This window comes from Stenella coeruleoalba (assembly GCF_951394435.1).
Source record: "Stenella coeruleoalba genome assembly, chromosome: 12".
Lineage (NCBI taxonomy): Eukaryota > Metazoa > Chordata > Mammalia > Artiodactyla > Delphinidae > Stenella > Stenella coeruleoalba.
In genome coordinates, this window is record NC_137158.1 from 80447822 (window position 1) to 80465119 (window position 17298).

Sequence of the window (17298 nt, forward strand, 5' to 3'; positions counted from 1 at the left end):
GTCGGTATTGTCGCTCCTGCTGCCGACCTGTAGTGTGGTGGTGGAGTAGATGAAAGAGCCCAGCCTAAGAGTCAGCAGCCCTGAGTAGCCTCGGCCCCGCCTGTCCACCTGCCTGCCTTCCCCACCTACTCACTTAATTCATCACTGATTGAGGGATTGATTGATTAACTGCTTGTAAGTGAACAATAAGTGAATATTTATACATTGTTTAACTTAACCGTGTTTTTATTTTTATTTGGCTGCGTTGGGTCTTCGTTGCTGCACGCGGGCTTTCTCTAGTTGCGGAGAGAGGCCAGCGGGGGCTGCTCTTCGTTGTGGTGCGCGGGCTTCTCACTGCGGTGGCTTCTTTTGTTGCAGAGCATGGGCTATAGGTGTGTGGGCTTCAGTAGTTGTGGCTCGCGGGCTCAGTACTTGTGGCTCGTGGGCTCAGTAGTTGTGGCTCGTGGGCTCTAGAGCACAGGCTCAGTAGTTGTGGCTCGTGGGCTCTGGAGCACAGGCTCAGTAGTTGTGGCGCAGGGGCTTAGTCGCTCCGCGGCATGTGGGATCTTCCCCGACCAGGGCTTGAACCCGTATCCCCTGCCTTGACAGGCAGATTCTTAACCACTGCGCCACCAGGGAAGCCCAAACAGCGTATGTTGAATATTTATTAGCATCTGCACATACAGTCCTACTTATTCTTTCTAATGCTCTAGCAATGGGTGGTTTGGTTCATAATATTCTGCTGTTATAAATAATGATGCAGGGATTATTGAAGCATGGCTGTGTTCTCACACTTGTAAGAGCGTTTCTGTGAAATAGATTCCTAGAAGGAGAATAACCGCATCAAAGGATAAGAATTCTTTTTTCATTTACTGAGTACCTTCTACTATTGTAACAAACTATCCCCAAACTTAGTAGCTTTAGCAACAACACTTGATTCTGTCTCACAGCCTGTGATGGGCGGGGTGGCCCTGGGCTCCACACGTGCTCAGCTGGGGCTCTGAGGGGCCGCTGTCCACTGAAGCCTGACGGAGAGCTCTGCTGAGCTGGGGTGTCATTTGAACGGCTGTGTCACCTGGAGGCTCTGCTGGGAGCTCCTGGAGCTGTTGGTGGGGGCCTGCTCCGTGGGGCCTTTCCACAGGGCCTCTCCTTGGAGGTCCTTGGGCGCCTCGTGACATGGTAGATGGGTTCCAGAAGGAGCACTCCAAGAGTGCAGCCTCACTTGCAGCCCTCACAACTCTCTGCTGCATCACATTTGCTGGTGCCCAGCCTCCTAGTGGGTGGGACTTCACAAGCTATGAACGGAACACCCAGAGGTGTGCTTCTTTGGGGGGGGGGGGTCACCAAAATATAGCCTATCATAGCAGGTATTGGCAAGTTATACCAATTTAATACTCTTAACTTGAGCATGTGGGTCCTCCCATACCAAGAATGATTATTATCAGTGGTTTTAATATTTGCCAATCAGATTGGGAGGGGGGAAAGCCTCACAGTTGTTTTAACTTGGATTTCCTTAATTATAAATGAGATCATACATCTTTTCATATATTGAGCGGCCATTTATTTGTCTTTTCCTGTGAATGTCCATCGACGTGTTCACCCATTTTTTAATTTGATTGTCTTTTTCCTTATTAATTTTTAAGAACTCTTTGTTAGGGAATTAAGTTATTTAGCTCTAGTTATCTCCCTTATTTCTGTCTGTCTGTTTTTACATCTGTAAAATGGAAAGTAACGTCAAAACTGGTTCTACTGCAGGTTGAGTTAAGATCTTGTAAGATATAAAGTACGTGAAAGCACCTTACAAAGCAAAACACATTCTGCCAGTGTCAGGCTTCGCTATTCGCACCTCTCTACCAGCCAAACATATTTTATCAGCCCACAAAATTTTAATCGGCTTTTATCCCATGGAACATAAAAGTAACCTTCAGGTGGTGGTAGTACTGTATATCAATTAAGATTTGCATTAAAATGTTTAATTTGCCTACAGGCTAGTTTCTGGGCCTGACCCAATTCAATTTCCTTCAGGCTCTGAGCTAATGCTAATTTGCATATTTGACCTAATTGACACTCTACCCCTTGTTAGAAATAGTTGTATCTCATCCCTTCTTGAGCTGTTCTTAGCTCCCTAGTGATTTTCTTCATCCTGATTTTAGAGTGAGTCAGCGCATGGGTGGTTATGTTAAGGTTTTCACTTTTTTTTTTTTTTTTTTTTCCTAAAAGGGAAGGGAAGTAACTCTCTCTCTATATTTCATCTCTTCCTTACAACCATTCCATGAGATGATATTCCCAACCACATTTTATAGACAAGGAATTAAACTTAGAAGTTCAGCAGCTTACCCAAATAAGTATGGATCTGGGCCTGTGTTCGCTTCCTGTATTACTGCATAACACAAACTTGTGGCTTAAAACAACATACACGTATGCCCTCGCAGTTTCTGTGGGTTCTCAGCTCACAGCAGAAATCAAGCTGTCAGCCGGGACTCCATTTCTTCTGAGCTTGTTCATGTTGTTGGCGGAATTTGTTTCCTCGCAGTTGTCGGACTGAGGTCCCGTTTTCTTATTGACCGTCATCTGGGGCCTTCTCTGCTCCTGGAGGCTTCCGTCGTTCCTAACACATGGGCCTCTCAGGCCAGCGGGGGAGAGTGTCTCCGACTTGCTCGTCTCTCACCTCTAGATGCTGATTTAAAGGGCCCACGTAGGTGCTCTCCCTTTTGGTTAGTTCAGCCAGCTGATTAGTGACTTTAATTACATCTGTGACATCCCTTTTGCCCTGTGATGTAGCATAATCCTGGGAGTGACATCCTATCCCATTCGTAGGTTCTACCCACACTCAGAGGGAGAGGCTCATACAAGGTGTGTGTACGGGGGTGGGGAAGGGGGACCTCAGGGTCCATCTTAGAATCCTGCCCCAACAGGGCCCATCTTGACTCCAGACCTTATGCTCTTTCGTCGGTATTGTTGTCTGTCATATTAAGGATAACAGCAATGACTAGAAAGGGATGTTTGGGCCCTTTGGCTTTTGAAAGTGCTTAATTTTTCGTCTGTTCCTGAAAATATTGCAGTGCCTGGAAGTAGTGAGCCGTTTATGACGCAAGGACAGATGGCTGCCAGCAGCATGCAGGACATGTACAACCAGAGCCCGTCTGGAGCGATGTCCAGTCTAGGCATGGGGCAGCGGCAGCCGTTTCCCTATGGAGCCAGTTACGATCGAAGGTGAGTGTTTCCTAAGAGGAAGATGAGGTAACTCACTAGAAACTGCCCTCCTCACACACACACTTCTGAGCCCGGGGAGCCGATGGAGTTTCAAAGGATTGTGCGTGTCAGGTGGCTGCCTTCAGTCGACGACTGTCACAGGACTGGGGAGAAGGACCTTGTCCCCAGGCCACCAAGTACAGCTGTATTTTTATTAGCGAGTGCCCAAAAGCACAAATGAGAAATATGCTGGGGCTGGGCTGGCCAGGGCAAGAGTCTCCTCTCTCAGGATGCAAGAGCCAGGGCGGTCACGCCTCGAGCCTCCACACCTGGCTCCTCCTGTGACCTCAGCGCCAGCCTGTCTCCCAGAGGCCGAGGTCTGGGCAGTGGTACCACACTGGGCTGCCAGCAGGCTCAGTGGTAGTGGTTCTCGGTAAGGTCTTCCAGGTGTTGTTTTTTCAGTTGTTTCCACTGTGAACATTTTAAACAGGGAGGGAATACTTTGTTCCTTAATAAACATCTCTGAGAAAAGCCAGGGCAGCTTTTTTTTTTTTTTTTTTTTTCAGGACAGCATCTTGATATTAAAATGGCAAGTAAGGTTGCACTACTGGCCCAGATTATTTTAATAAGATAGAAGGAAAGTCATTGAAACGTCTCTGCGAGGAAGCTCCCTCCTAAAATAGTGGCTTAGGGTGGACTTCTTTGTGTGAAGAAGGCTCCTGACCTTGGTCCTTAACCACGGAAGCCCCTTCCCTTGGTTGGCATGTTCGTTACCTCCCTAACGGAGAAGTGCTCAGAAACAAAGGCTTCGATTTAACATTTTTAAAGAAAACCAGTGGAGGTGCCGTAGAAGGCTCCTTTTCTAACTGTCGCTGCGCGGGCAGTTCTCAGGACAGGCAATGGTTTCCATCGCTTCCTTGGAATCCCATGTGGCGAGGCCTCCGTCCACGCTGCTCCCCTTTCCTCAGTACACATGCTGTAGGTTAGGTAGTGAGGTGTCCCTGGTTTAACACAAGGAAAAAAGGTTTGAAAAATCACTGTTTTACCGAATAAGGTTTCTTTCTAGCATCCTCTGTGAGCCTGGTTCTTGAGTTACACAGCCTCACATGCTCAAAGCCATGTGGTACTTTCTAATAGTGACTCAGGAATCTCGACTTCTTATTCTGACCTCCTAGTGAAGGTTTATTTGTGAAATCTGCCTCAGTCAGTTACCATTGTGTGATGTCTAGTGTACTGGATCAGGGTTTTACTAAGGTTTGGTTTGTTTTTGAGGGTCCAGGAAAAGCTTTGGTGAGGGTAGGGGGTGAGGGGTAGGCTGATGGGATTAAATGGAGAACAGTCATCCTGGGACATATATTCTTAAAGGAACCCAAGCAAATATGCTTTTCTGTTTCTTCTGGAATGCTTTCTGGAATAGTGCGTGGCCTGGGTTTAATAGTCATTTGGACTCTACCACATTAGGATTTACCTCATTAAGTTTTCTCTTCTGAAGAGTGTTACTCGTTCGGCTGAAATTTTATCCATGTCAATTATATTTTTTTCCTCCTAACTGTAAGCTACCTTCTAGATATCCATGTCATTAGCAAAAACTTCCCATGTATCTGTTTTACATGTGATATTCTAAAAATTCATTTATTTTCCTTCTTATTCTCACTCCTTGACCAGTTTAGGAGTATATTCAGTCCAAGTATTCTCTTTCTTACAAGATTCAATATACTATCTACACCAGCTTAGTTTTTAAGTTTTCGATTCATTGCTCTTTTAAACATGCTATTTTTATGGTATTTATAACTTCTCAATATGAAATAAATGTATTGCTCATTCCCATTTTAAGATTTAATAGACGTACTTAAATCATCCCTGTTATTCTTTTTTGTAGCCTTTTAAGGTCATAGGACTTTGAAATTTTGAGTAATTTTGTCTATACTTAGTATCATTTGGATTGATTTTGAAGTATCCCTTTAAAAACTTGCACATTTTATATTCATGATGAGAAAGTAAGACATATAAACATTTTCCACCATTATATGCCAGTGTTCTGGTACTCCTAGAAATACTGCTTTGATTCTTTGGTTCTCCTGTTATTTCTTTTTTTTTTTTTTAAGATTTATTTATTTATTTATTTATGGCTGTGTTGGGTCTTCGTTTCTGTGCGAGGGCTTTCTCTAGTTGCGGCGAGCGGGGGCCACTCTTCATTGCGGTGCACGGGCCTCTCACTGTCGCGGCCTCTATTGTTGCGGAGCGCAGGCTCCAGACGCGCAGGCTCAGCATCTGTGGCTCACAGGCCTAGTTGCTCCGCGGCATGTGGAGGGCTCGAACCCGTGTCCCCTGCATTGGCAGGCGGACTCTCAACCACTGCACCACCAGGCAAGCCCCTCCTGTTATTTCTTGCCCTCGTTAATACCTCACATCAGCCTGTGCCGTGCCCTCCCCGTCCCTCAGTGGATGGGCGGGGCCTCTCTTCAGAGGCGGAGGGTGGCTCCGTCCAGCGGGGCTCCTCCCATCCACCGGCCAGGGATCGGCAGCGTCCCCAGAGTGGGTGCTACCACCCCTTCTGCTGGGAGCTGAACTGCTGCTGCAGCTGCCAGCGCCTGTCTGGAGGGTGCAGTGGGGTTTCCAGAAATGGACTCTTCCTTCCTCCCTTGGCCTGAGGTCCATGGTAAGTGAAGTTCTCTTTGAATGCCTCATTCTAGGCATGAACCTTACGGGCAACAGTACCCAGGCCAAGGCCCTCCCTCAGGACAGCCAGCATATGGAGGACACCAGCCGGGCCTGTATCCACAGCAGACGGTGAGTTGGCGAGCGGCATGCATCTCTGTGCTTTCTGTTTAAAATTCAAACTCGTACTACTTCTGGACAGTTTTAGGAAGTATAACAAAAATGACATATAACAATCAGGTTATGTTTGTTTTTGCTCAAAAATATTCCTAGGATTTTGAAATCAGAAAATTAGAAATAGCTCTTGAAAATATAACATGTCGTAGGAAGTTAAGGACATTTCATCCTTGTAAATAATAAGCCCAAGTTCAAGTATGGTTTAGACATATGTGTGTTCATTTTAGCACAGAAATTTGTCGATATGTTTTAAAGAGGATATGTAGGGAAAACAACTTAAAATATTACATACTAATAGTGAAAGTTGATTTGTTTTTAAGAGTAAGATATTAATGACCGCCTATTTTCACTTTATAGGATAGGTGTTAGGTTCATGCTGTTTACACAGCGCTGCAGCTCAGAGATGGTGGTGAAGTATGTGAGGTAACCTTGCAGTTATCACGACCAGTGCAGAGGATTGCACAATATGCCATGGCTTTTCAGACACAGGAATTTACTGTTTCTAAACCACTTTTCAGGTCTAAGACCTCTTGTAAAATAGAAGGGATTTTAAACATTTATTTAATTTTATTGGAGCATGTTTCTACAGTGAATTGTATTATCAAACCAACTGATCTTAAATAGTTTTCAAGTAAAGTGAAAGAACGCTAATTAGCATATGAGCATCTCCCTCCCTCCCTCTCATCAGGAGCTTCCCACCCTGATCAAGTGCTGGAACCCCCGGCGTCCCTGGGGAGGAGAGTTAGGAGCAGGGCTGCACCAGCCCTGCGCTCAGAGGCTTTCATGGAGAATGTGACCCACACAAGCTGGAAGTCGGGACGGGGCCCTGGAATGTCAGGTGTCAGGGGGCACAGGTCCAGTCTGAAGAGCCAGGTTCCGTGTGGAAGTTATTCTGTAAAGTTAGGCCCAAGGAATCTGTTTAACCCAGGACCCCTTCGGGCTGGCCCTCAAAGGGCTCAGTCCCTTCCGATGAGGTCTCTCTCTACCTACGGAAGTCACCCTAGTGCATCCCCAAGCCCTTGTTCGGCACTGCCTCTGTGGTGGTCACCAAAACCATACACTCCCCAAATTGCAGCCCTGGAAAATAACCAGGCGAGAAGGCTTCCCCCCCCCGCCCCCCCGCAGAAAATTTGAAGCACATGAAAACGAACCGCGGAAGCTCCTTCAGAGTACGTGACCTGGTTTATGCAATACTGAATATAGTGCGTAAATTGTTAGTCCGTAGATGTTGTGGGAGCTTCCCATATTCATTTGGAAATGCACATTCTACCAGGTAATAACTGTTCTGCATAATTCAAGTGTGTGATTATACCTGGAAAAGCACATCAGTATGATCTGTCTTTGTGTGAATTTTCAGAATTACAAGCGCCATATGGATGGCGTGTATGGGCCTCCAGCCAAACGCCACGAGGGAGACATGTACAACGTGCAGTACGGCAACCAGCAGCAAGAGATGTATAACCAGTACGGAAGCTCCTACTCCGGACCCGACAGGAGGCCCATCCAGGGACAGTACCCGTACCCCTACCCCAGGGAGAGGATGCAAGGCCCGGGGCAGATGCAGGCGCACGGGATCCCACCCCAGATGATGGGCGGCCCAATGCAGTCGTCTTCCAGTGAAGGGCCTCAGCAGAGTATGTGGGCGACACGCAACGATATGCCTTATCCCTACCAGAGCAGGCAAGGCCCCGGCGGCCCTGCACAGACACCTCCTTACCCAGGCATGAACCGCACGGACGACATGATGGTACCTGATCAAAGGATAAACCACGAGAGCCAGTGGCCTTCTCACGTCAGCCAGCGTCAGCCTTACATGTCCTCTTCAGCCTCCATGCAGCCCATCACGCGCCCGCCTCAGTCATCCTACCAGACGCCACCGTCGCTGCCAAATCATATCTCCAGGGCGCCCAGCCCCGCGTCCTTCCAGCGCTCCCTGGAGAGCCGCATGTCTCCCAGCAAGTCCCCCTTCCTCCCCTCCATGAAGATGCAGAAGGTCATGCCCACCGTCCCCACGGCCCAGGTCACGGGGCCGGCCCCCCAGCCGCCCCCAGTCAGAAGGGAGATTACCTTTCCTCCTGGCTCTGTGGAAGCGTCACAGCCCGTCTTGAAACAAAGGCGGAAGATTACCTCAAAAGATATTGGTAAGTACTCCCAAGGCTCTGCTCCTGAAATGAATTCCTGTTGTGATCTAGAACTTTAACTTCAGGTTGGATGTAGTTGCTTAATCTCAAAGGGATGCCATTCTGTGACTACAGACCATCAGGACGTGTTTTTGTGCAGGAGCTACAGTTGGAAGCTGCTCATATGAGTTAAGCAGTAGTGCCAGAGAAGAGCGAGAGTTAAAATGGCATTTTTACGTGTGAGTGTTATTTGTGTGAGAGGGTAGAGCTCCATGTGAGAGACCAGGGATTCCTCAGTGACTGTGGACTGTGTTTTGGGCTTAAAGATTTGATCTTAACCAAACACTCAATCTCTGCCATGTGTGCCTAATAGAACAGCTGCCAGGCTGATGAAACACTAGGGCGGCCTGAGAAGATTTGACGGCAGGTCACTCTGTAATTTTGGCAACAACATACAGTGAGTTTCCCCAGGAGCTGAACAGAAAACTGACTGTGCTGTGTAGATAGATGCGTGATGTGCAGTATGGAACTCCATATGACACGATACACAGAATTGCTGTAATCCGGGCAGCACTGCTGAGAGCGGCCGAGGAACTCTTTCCGTTGAACGCTGATGTCACCTATTCATCCTATTCGGAGCGTTCTGAATACTAAATAGAGATTCGGAGTATCTGGGAGTACCCAGAGTTTTTCTGCATTATTTTTGAAGTACTTTTTAACACAGCAAAGGAAATAATAGGGTTCAGTTGTATAAAAATTTTTTTCCAAAAATCTCAGAATCACGTGGCTTGAAATCAGTTGCAGTGATTAGAAAATTAAAGCTATTAAGGATGTTTTCAATCACTGGACATTAAGGATGTATATGGGGGGTGGGGAGTAAGGAGTTCTACATAGAAAGGGTACTGGAGGCGAGAGAGAGATAGACCCTGAGCACCATGTTACGTATGGAAATATATATGTAAAAATATACGCATGTATTTGTGTGTTTATATGTGTGTGTATAGATGTTTAAATAAATATATATATATTTAAATTTTAAAAAAATTTCTTAGTCCATGTTATACCAACCTAGGGAAACTTATGTTCCTTATTTTAAAATGAAAGCTTGCCTTTTCTACTGCAAAAGTATTATGTGCCTATCTTAGAAAATTTGAGAACTAGATGGAATTAAAATAAAGGTGGAAACCCACGACCCCCACACGGAAGCTTGCTGTTGGCGTCTGGGCTGCCTGCTGCTGTGGGGAGTTCCGACTGCCGGAACCACGTGCTGCCGCCGGTTTCCTGAGATGGCGTCCCTTGAAATTTCAGGCACATGATGGGCCTCTCCTCCCAGTCCCATCTTTTGACAGATCTTACAGATCTTTTCCCCTTATCGCTCTGGCTCAAGCCAACCTCCTGAAAAACCTGAACCGTCAAAGTGCTAATACTTAGCAGCACGTTGTGTGGGCAGGAGCTCAGACAGAAGACAGCGCGGGAGAATGAAGGCTTTGCATCTGAGAAGGTGCTGCTTGGGAATTAAATTCTGCTTATATTCTGCGTATTCACCAGCCTTCGGAAGACGCCACCTTGAGACATTTGTGAACGGAGCAAAAGAAGACATACGGAAAGGCTCATTCATGCTTACTCGCTCCCACCTCTGTTGAACCTGCGAAGCGAAAAGCTCTTCAACCACACAAGCTTCTTAGTGCAGCTGTCACCTCCACCTAAGAATCTGAAATGACCACGTTTAACTGTCCCCCAGAACATTTGTTTAAAATCAGTATTTAACTTAACACTCTGCTTCTTTTTCTTTTGTTATTTTCTATTCTTTCGTGCGTAGAGTTAGTATTAATCACATCCTTGTTTTTTCCCCCGTTTTTAGTTACTCCTGAGGCCTGGCGTGTGATGATGTCCCTTAAGTCAGGTCTTCTGGCTGAAAGTACTTGGGCTTTGGACACTATTAATATTCTTCTGTATGATGACAGCACTGTCGCTACTTTCAATCTCTCCCAGGTAAGCCAGCAGCAATCCAGCTGAGGACCAAATTAGAATAAGAAAGTGAAGTACTGCCTAATTCTTAAGCTAATGCCTCAGGTAATTAGCACTCACCAGCTAACATTTTTTTTTATCATTGCAGCTGTTATAAACCAACATCAGTCAATGTGTAGTTGTCTGAGAATTTTGTCTGGAATAATAATTTATTTCAGTCTTTAGTATAAATACACACATACCTATATTTCTCATAAGAAAATAGTGACCTTGTGTGCACATGTGTGTATGTATATGGAATAGACAATAGTGGTGAAATTAAATTGTTGTTTAGAATGAATATTAGCAGGCCAATGGGAATTAATCCAAATGTAACACAAAGTTATGGCTGTAGTCAGTGTTGGATGAGACATTACCATACAGTAGATAGCAGTGAGACATTACCCTATTTTCCAGGGGGACCTAACATCTTTCTTTTATTAAAAAGAAATGTAAAATTTAAAAAGAATTTTTATATTACAGAAAATGTATAGTATTGGGTTGGCCAGAAAGTTCGTTTGGGTTTTGTCTGTTATGGAAACCCGAACGAACTTTTTGGCCAAACCAATATTACAGAGGAGTCGAGAAAACAATTTAAGAAACCCCCTTGTACCCATCATTCTGCTGCAATAGTAATGAGGTCATGGCCAAACTTGTTTCTTGGTCCATTCCCTCCCTTCTCTGCCTCCCTCAAGGCTATTTTGAAGCAGTCATTTACAAGCCTACTACTTTTAAAAAAAAAACAAAAAAAAACCCTCCTTTGTTCTGTTCTAGTCTTCAAGTAGCTTCCAGCATAATAGCTAGAAGAGAGCAAGGGAGCAGAGGATTAGGAAAAAGGCCCAAGAGTCAGCTGGACTACAGACTTTTTAAGAAATATTTAGAAACAAAAATCAGAAAAGGTTATTTTCCCTTCTGTGTATGAACAACTCTGCTTTTGCCGAAAAAAGCCAAAACATCTAATTGCATTGCTTCTCCTGAACTAGGACCAGAATCTTCCACTTCCTCTTTCTTCTCTCATTTAAGTCCTCATTAGAGCCCTGAAAGGCAATTCTTCAGTTGATAGCAAGTATATTAATAAGGTTATAAACATTGCATGAAATCCATTTTAACAGAAAATAAGTATTAAAAGAATATATACTACCTTTGCTAGAGGAATAATTTTTCATCCTTACGCTAGGTGAACTAACTGCTCTTGAGCACACTTTTTCATAACCAGAATTGCGTCAGCAATTTTCCCTCTTCCCTTGCCCTGGGAAGAAACTAAGCTTTAAGTTGGGGGCGGGGTGGGAGGGGGGCGACATCCAAACCTCCACCTGAAAAATTGTGCCTTCATCCCCTAAAGGCAAGTACTGTCTGGTTGGTCCTTGGGTTTCCTCTTGCTTCTTTTTTTTTTTTTTTTTGGCGGTACGCGGGCCTCTCACTGCTGTGGCCTCTCCCGTTGCGGAGCACAGGCTCCGGACGCACAGGCTCAGCGGCCATGGCTCACGGGCCCAGCCTCTCCGCGGCATGTGGGATCTTCCCGGACCGGGCCACGAACCCGTGTCCCCTGCATCGGCAGGCAGACTCTCAACCACTGCGCCACCAGGGAAGCCCTCCTCTTACTTCTTAATAATTGTTTCAAACCTACTTTCAGGAAACTTACAGCAGGATATGAAATTATGGTTGATTTCCATAACATCTGTCATTAAGAAATCCTTGTTCACTTACTTACCCTTTATCATCCCTAAATGCAGCAGCACGGGATTGAGGGAGGGATCAGGCCAGTTGCTAACCATGGAGTATGTTGGTTTTCTTGATATAAACATTTGCTTAAAGGAAACAAAGATGGTTCTCATAGTGGCTTTTGTCTTTCAGCTGGAGTTGTGAATAGCTAAAATACACAAGTGCGTTCTGTGAAACATTCTCATTCATTTATCAGGGACTAAATTGATTTGTGTTTATGAGCTACTACATTGCTGAAATTATCTTCTCCCCCAAATATATGGAGAATGTAAATTAGAATAACCTATGGCACCTAAGACAAAAATAACCATAAAATCCTAGAATAATAACCATAAAAATCCAGGCAAGCAAAGTTTTAGATAAATAAGAGGACAGACTCAGTTTGGGTAAATGAGTCTAGAAAATCCACGTTCCCACTCTTCTAGTCATGATTGCATCGTGTCTAAGTCAGAAACAAAGGTACAGAACAGCAGAGCACTCCCTCACTGACAATATCAGAAATGTGAAAATAACAAGGAAGTTTTCATGTTGATACTGTAAGAAGGTAAACAGCAAATAAGAAAGATGGTAAATGTTGGTTTGATCAATAATGAAAAATTCAGGAAGATAGTTCTAGCTGACATATGGTTTCTCTTTCCTGGCCTAGCCAAAAAGGAATCAAAACATGAAAATAATCATAGCAAATGCATTGCTAGCTCTCAGGATTTTCACCCACTCAGTCGCACCTGAGGTTATGACATGGTACCTCTTCTCTTTCTCGTCTCTCTAGTTGTCCGGATTTCTCGAACTTTTAGTAGAGTACTTTAGGAAATGCCTGATTGACATTTTTGGGATTCTTATGGAATATGAAGTGGGAGACCCCAGCCAAAAAGCACTTGATCACAATGTGGTAAAGAGAGATGACAGCCAGTCCTTGGCCGACGATTCTGGGAAAGAGGAAGAAGATGCCGAATGTATTGATGAGGAGGAAGACGAGGAGGAGGACGAGGAGGAAGACGGTGGGAAGGCGGAGACTGAGGACAGGAGCAGCATGGCCTTGGCCTCCCCCGATGCCACCGCGGATCCAAAGGAGAAGCCCAGGCAAGCCAGTAAGTTCGACAAGCTGCCAATAAAGATAGTCAAAAAGAACAACCTGTTTGTCGTCGACCGGTCTGACAAGCTGGGCCGTGTTCAGGAGTTCAGCAGTGGACTTCTGCACTGGCAGCTCGGTGGCGGGGACACCACCGAGCACATCCAGACTCACTTTGAGAGCAAGATGGAAATTCCTCCTCGCAGGCGTCCACCTCCCCCTTTAAGCGCCACAGGTAGAAAGAAAGAGCAAGAAGGCAAAGGGGACCCTGAAGAGCAGCAAGAGAAGAGCATCATTGCAACCATTGATGACGTCCTGTCTGCTCGGCCAGGGGCTCTTCCTGAAGACGCAAACCCTGGTACCCAAACCGAAAGCAGTAAGTTTCCCTTTGGAATCCATCAAGCCAAAAGTCACCGCAATATCAAGCTGCTGGAGGACGAGCCGCGGAGCCGGGACGAGGCTCCGCTCTGCACCGTCGCGCACTGGCAGGACTCGCTGGCTAAGCGCTGCATCTGCGTGTCGAATATTGTCCGGAGCTTGTCTTTTGTGCCTGGGAATGACGCTGAAATGTCCAAACATCCAGGCTTGGTGCTGATCCTGGGGAAGCTGATTCTTCTTCACCACGAGCATCCCGAGAGAAAACGAGCGCCGCAGACCTACGAGAAGGAGGAAGACGAGGACAAAGGGGTGGCCTGCAGCAAAGATGAGTGGTGGTGGGACTGCCTCGAGGTCTTAAGGGATAACACGTTGGTCACCTTGGCCAACATTTCTGGGCAGCTAGACTTGTCTGCTTACACGGAAAGCATCTGCTTGCCAATATTGGATGGCTTGCTGCACTGGATGGTGTGCCCGTCAGCAGAGGCACAAGACCCCTTTCCCACTGTGGGACCCAACTCTGTCCTGTCGCCTCAGAGACTTGTGCTGGAGACGCTCTGTAAACTCAGCATCCAGGACAACAATGTGGACCTGATCTTGGCTACGCCTCCATTTAGTCGTCAGGAGAAATTCTATGCCACGTTAGTTAGGTACGTTGGGGATCGCAAAAACCCAGTCTGTCGAGAAATGTCCATGGCGCTTTTATCGAACCTTGCCCAAGGGGACGCGCTGGCTGCAAGGGCCATAGCTGTGCAGAAAGGAAGCATCGGGAACTTGATAAGCTTCCTAGAGGATGGGGTCACGATGGCCCAGTATCAGCAGAGCCAGCATAACCTCATGCACATGCAGCCCCCGCCTCTAGAGCCCCCTAGCGTGGACATGATGTGCAGGGCGGCCAAGGCTCTGCTGGCCATGGCCAGAGTGGACGAGAACCGCTCAGAGTTCCTTCTGCACGAGGGTCGATTGCTGGATATCTCGATATCAGCCGTCCTGAACTCTCTGGTTGCGTCTGTCATCTGTGATGTACTGTTTCAGATTGGGCAGTTATGACATCAGTGAGAAGGCAGCATGTGTGAGTGAAGACTAGAGGCTCCCGTATAACTGGCTGTTTTCTGTTCTTGTTTCTCCAGTGTAGGAAGATGGAAAGAAAATCTTTGCTCCTCTGCCCCATCCACTATTTACCAATTGGGAATTAAAGAGATAATTAATTCGAACAGTTATGAAATTAATATTTGCCATCTGTGTGTATAAGTACATCCTTTTGGGTTTTTTTTTATTTTGTTGGTTTTTTTTTTTAACCAAAGTTGCTGTCTAGTGCATTCAAAGGTCACTTTTTGTTTTTCACCGGTTTTCTTTTTAATGTGCTTTTCCATGTCTTACTGCATTTTTTGGGAAGCGAATTGACTTTAAAGAAAAAAGTTAGGGTAAAAGATGCTAAGATGGGAAAATTTCACCACACTGAGGCAAAAAGGTGAAAAATTATCAATTTCCTAGCTGTGTTATTCTTCAAATAATGAAAAAATTAAAACTGCATCCCATCGCCCAAAGCTCTGTGCAATAGAAACTTCTAGAGATGTAGGTATAGGGGCTCACGGAGGTGTGTCAGTCAGCAGTCAAAGTATGAAATGATACTGGTTTCTCCACAGGAAAATGGTTACATTAGGCTAGGAGCAAAAACAATGTTTCTTTAAGTTAAGATTGAAAACACATACCTGACAACGATCAACAGAAATTGCTTCCTCACCACTACCGTCATGTCTGCTGTCTGTTGTTTGACCTTCCACATGACAGTTCTTCACAATTCCTTTAATCATTTTTTAAATATTTTTTTTACTGCCTATGGGCTGTGATGTATATAGAAGTTGTACATTAAACATACCCTCATTTTTTCTTTTCTTTTTCTTTTCCTTTTTTTTTTTTTTTTAGTACAGAGTTTTTAGTTTCTTTTTCATGATGTGGTAACTACGAAGTGATGGTAGATTTAAATAATTTTTTATTTTTATTTTATATATTTTTTCATTAGGGCCATATCTCCAAAAAAAAAGAAAAAATACAAAAACAAACAAAAAAAACAAAAAAAAAGAGGGTAATGTACAAGTTTCTGTATGTATAAAGTCATGCTCTATTTCGGGAGAGCAGCTGATCACAATTTGCTTCATGAATCAAGGTGTGGAAATGGTTGCATATGGATTGATTTAGACAATGGTTACCAGTACAGACAAAAAGAAAAAAATACAACTAAAAGGAAGAAACACAACTTCAAAGATTTTTCAGTGAAGAGAATCCACATTTGTATTTCAAGATAATGTAGTTTAAAAAAAAAAGAAAAAAACTTGATGTAAATTCCTCCTTTTCCTCTGGCTTAATGAATATCATTTATTCAGTATAAAATCTTTATATGTTCCACATGTTAAGAATAAATGTACATTAAATCTTGTTAAGCACTGTGATGGGTGTTCTTGAATACTGTTCTAGTTTCCTTAAAATGGTTTCATAGTAACCAAGTAACAAATAGGGGGAAAACAGCCGTGTACTAACATAGCCCCTCGTTAAGAAACCCTGAGGTCGGGAGGGACCTTTAAGGGTTACCTACTTGAGAGTGGGGAGCAACAGTTTGATTTTCTCAAAGTATTTAGCTAATTAGTCTTTGTTTGAAGCGATCAACTCTAACAACATTGAGGTATGAGAATTTTCAGTGTGCATGGGAGGTGGCTGCCGGCCCTTGAGGTGAGATCCCAGGAGCTCACTGGCCTGCCAGGTTAACACCCTGCCTTTTTCTATCCCCATCTTAATTTCGATCAGAGTTCAATCTATTCCATGTTTCTCTTGTGTGCCTCAAAGTTATTTTGCATTAGTTTACTCCACCGTGTATAATATTTATATTGTGCAATGTTAAGAAGAATATGTTATATTGTATGTGGTGTACATAGTGCAAAGTGATTATTTCTATTTCAGGGCATATTAATATCCTCATATTCCTTCCTACCCGGTGCACAGCAGCTTTTTAATACTTGTCACTTCTAATTTAAACGTTTTCTTCCTGGGTCGTTGACTGCTATTATGTAACAATCAATTTCTTTGAAACGGCTGCAGAGTTCAGCTGTTAGTGGACACCCTTCTGACTCTACCTCTTCGCACCACCTTACAATCTCAGCAGACTCAGAAATTCCAAGTTCATTCGCCAGACCTGTTACCCGGGCGCACATTACTCACGATAATACATGGAAGAGTTAGACGAGAGCGCTCAGTTATCATCAGAGTGTGAACCAGGACTCCAGTGTTACAAGACAACATTTTTTCTGCAAGCGTTCTCATCATCTGGCAACTCCCACATTACTCAGTCTTCTTATATAATAAGGCAGCCAAATATATGTTGAATTTAAAACCCATTTATAATTCTACTTTAAATACATCTGCTTGCTAAGAACAGATTCTAGTGCTCCAACCTTCAAATACGGAGACTTGTAAGAGGGAATTCAATATTATTCTAATTTCTCTCTTACAGAGTATGAATAAAAGGTATACACAAACTTGGAAGTTTGTCAATCAAAAGAGTAAAATCATTACAAAAGACTGTTGTTGTCATGGTTGTTATCGATACCTAGAGTCTGAGCAAAAAGATTTTACATACGATACACAGCATAATCTCTATAATAATCCAGGAAGATTTTAGCATCCTTTCTACATTTTCACCCCAGAATGAAGACTACAGAAGCCCATGAAGAACTTACAACCTGCCTGAGATCATCTTGCCTACAAACTGAGTTATTGCTTTGTCCTAAAAATGAGTTGTTTTTTTTTTTCCTATGAGGCTTTTCAGAAATTTACAGGATGCCCATACTTTAAATGTGTACCAAAAAAAAAAAAAAAAGATTAAAATAAAGGTGCAAAGAAAGTTTAGTATTTTGGAATGGTGCTATAAAGTTGAATCTGTTGGTATTTGAGTGAATTCTTTAATGTCACATAAGATATTACTGGGTGGCATGTGTGCAGAAATAA

General features: G+C 44.3%; 1 protein-coding gene across 7 annotated transcripts in view; it reads left to right on the forward strand.

The window, feature by feature from the left end:
* ARID1B (AT-rich interaction domain 1B) overlaps window positions 1-16440 on the forward strand; it is a 412486-nt gene extending 396046 nt beyond the window's left edge. For all 7 annotated transcript variants that reach the window (XM_079939553.1, XM_079939554.1, XM_079939557.1 and 4 more), the window contains 5 exons: window positions 3042-3192; window positions 5865-5961; window positions 7364-8147; window positions 9988-10118; window positions 12625-16440. In XM_079939553.1, coding sequence (XP_079795679.1) covers window positions 3042-3192; window positions 5865-5961; window positions 7364-8147; window positions 9988-10118; window positions 12625-14349 — 2888 coding nt within the window. In that variant the 3' untranslated portion in view covers window positions 14350-16440. The remainder of the gene's footprint in view (window positions 1-3041; window positions 3193-5864; window positions 5962-7363; window positions 8148-9987; window positions 10119-12624) is intronic.
* Window positions 16441-17298: the final 858 nt, after the last annotated feature.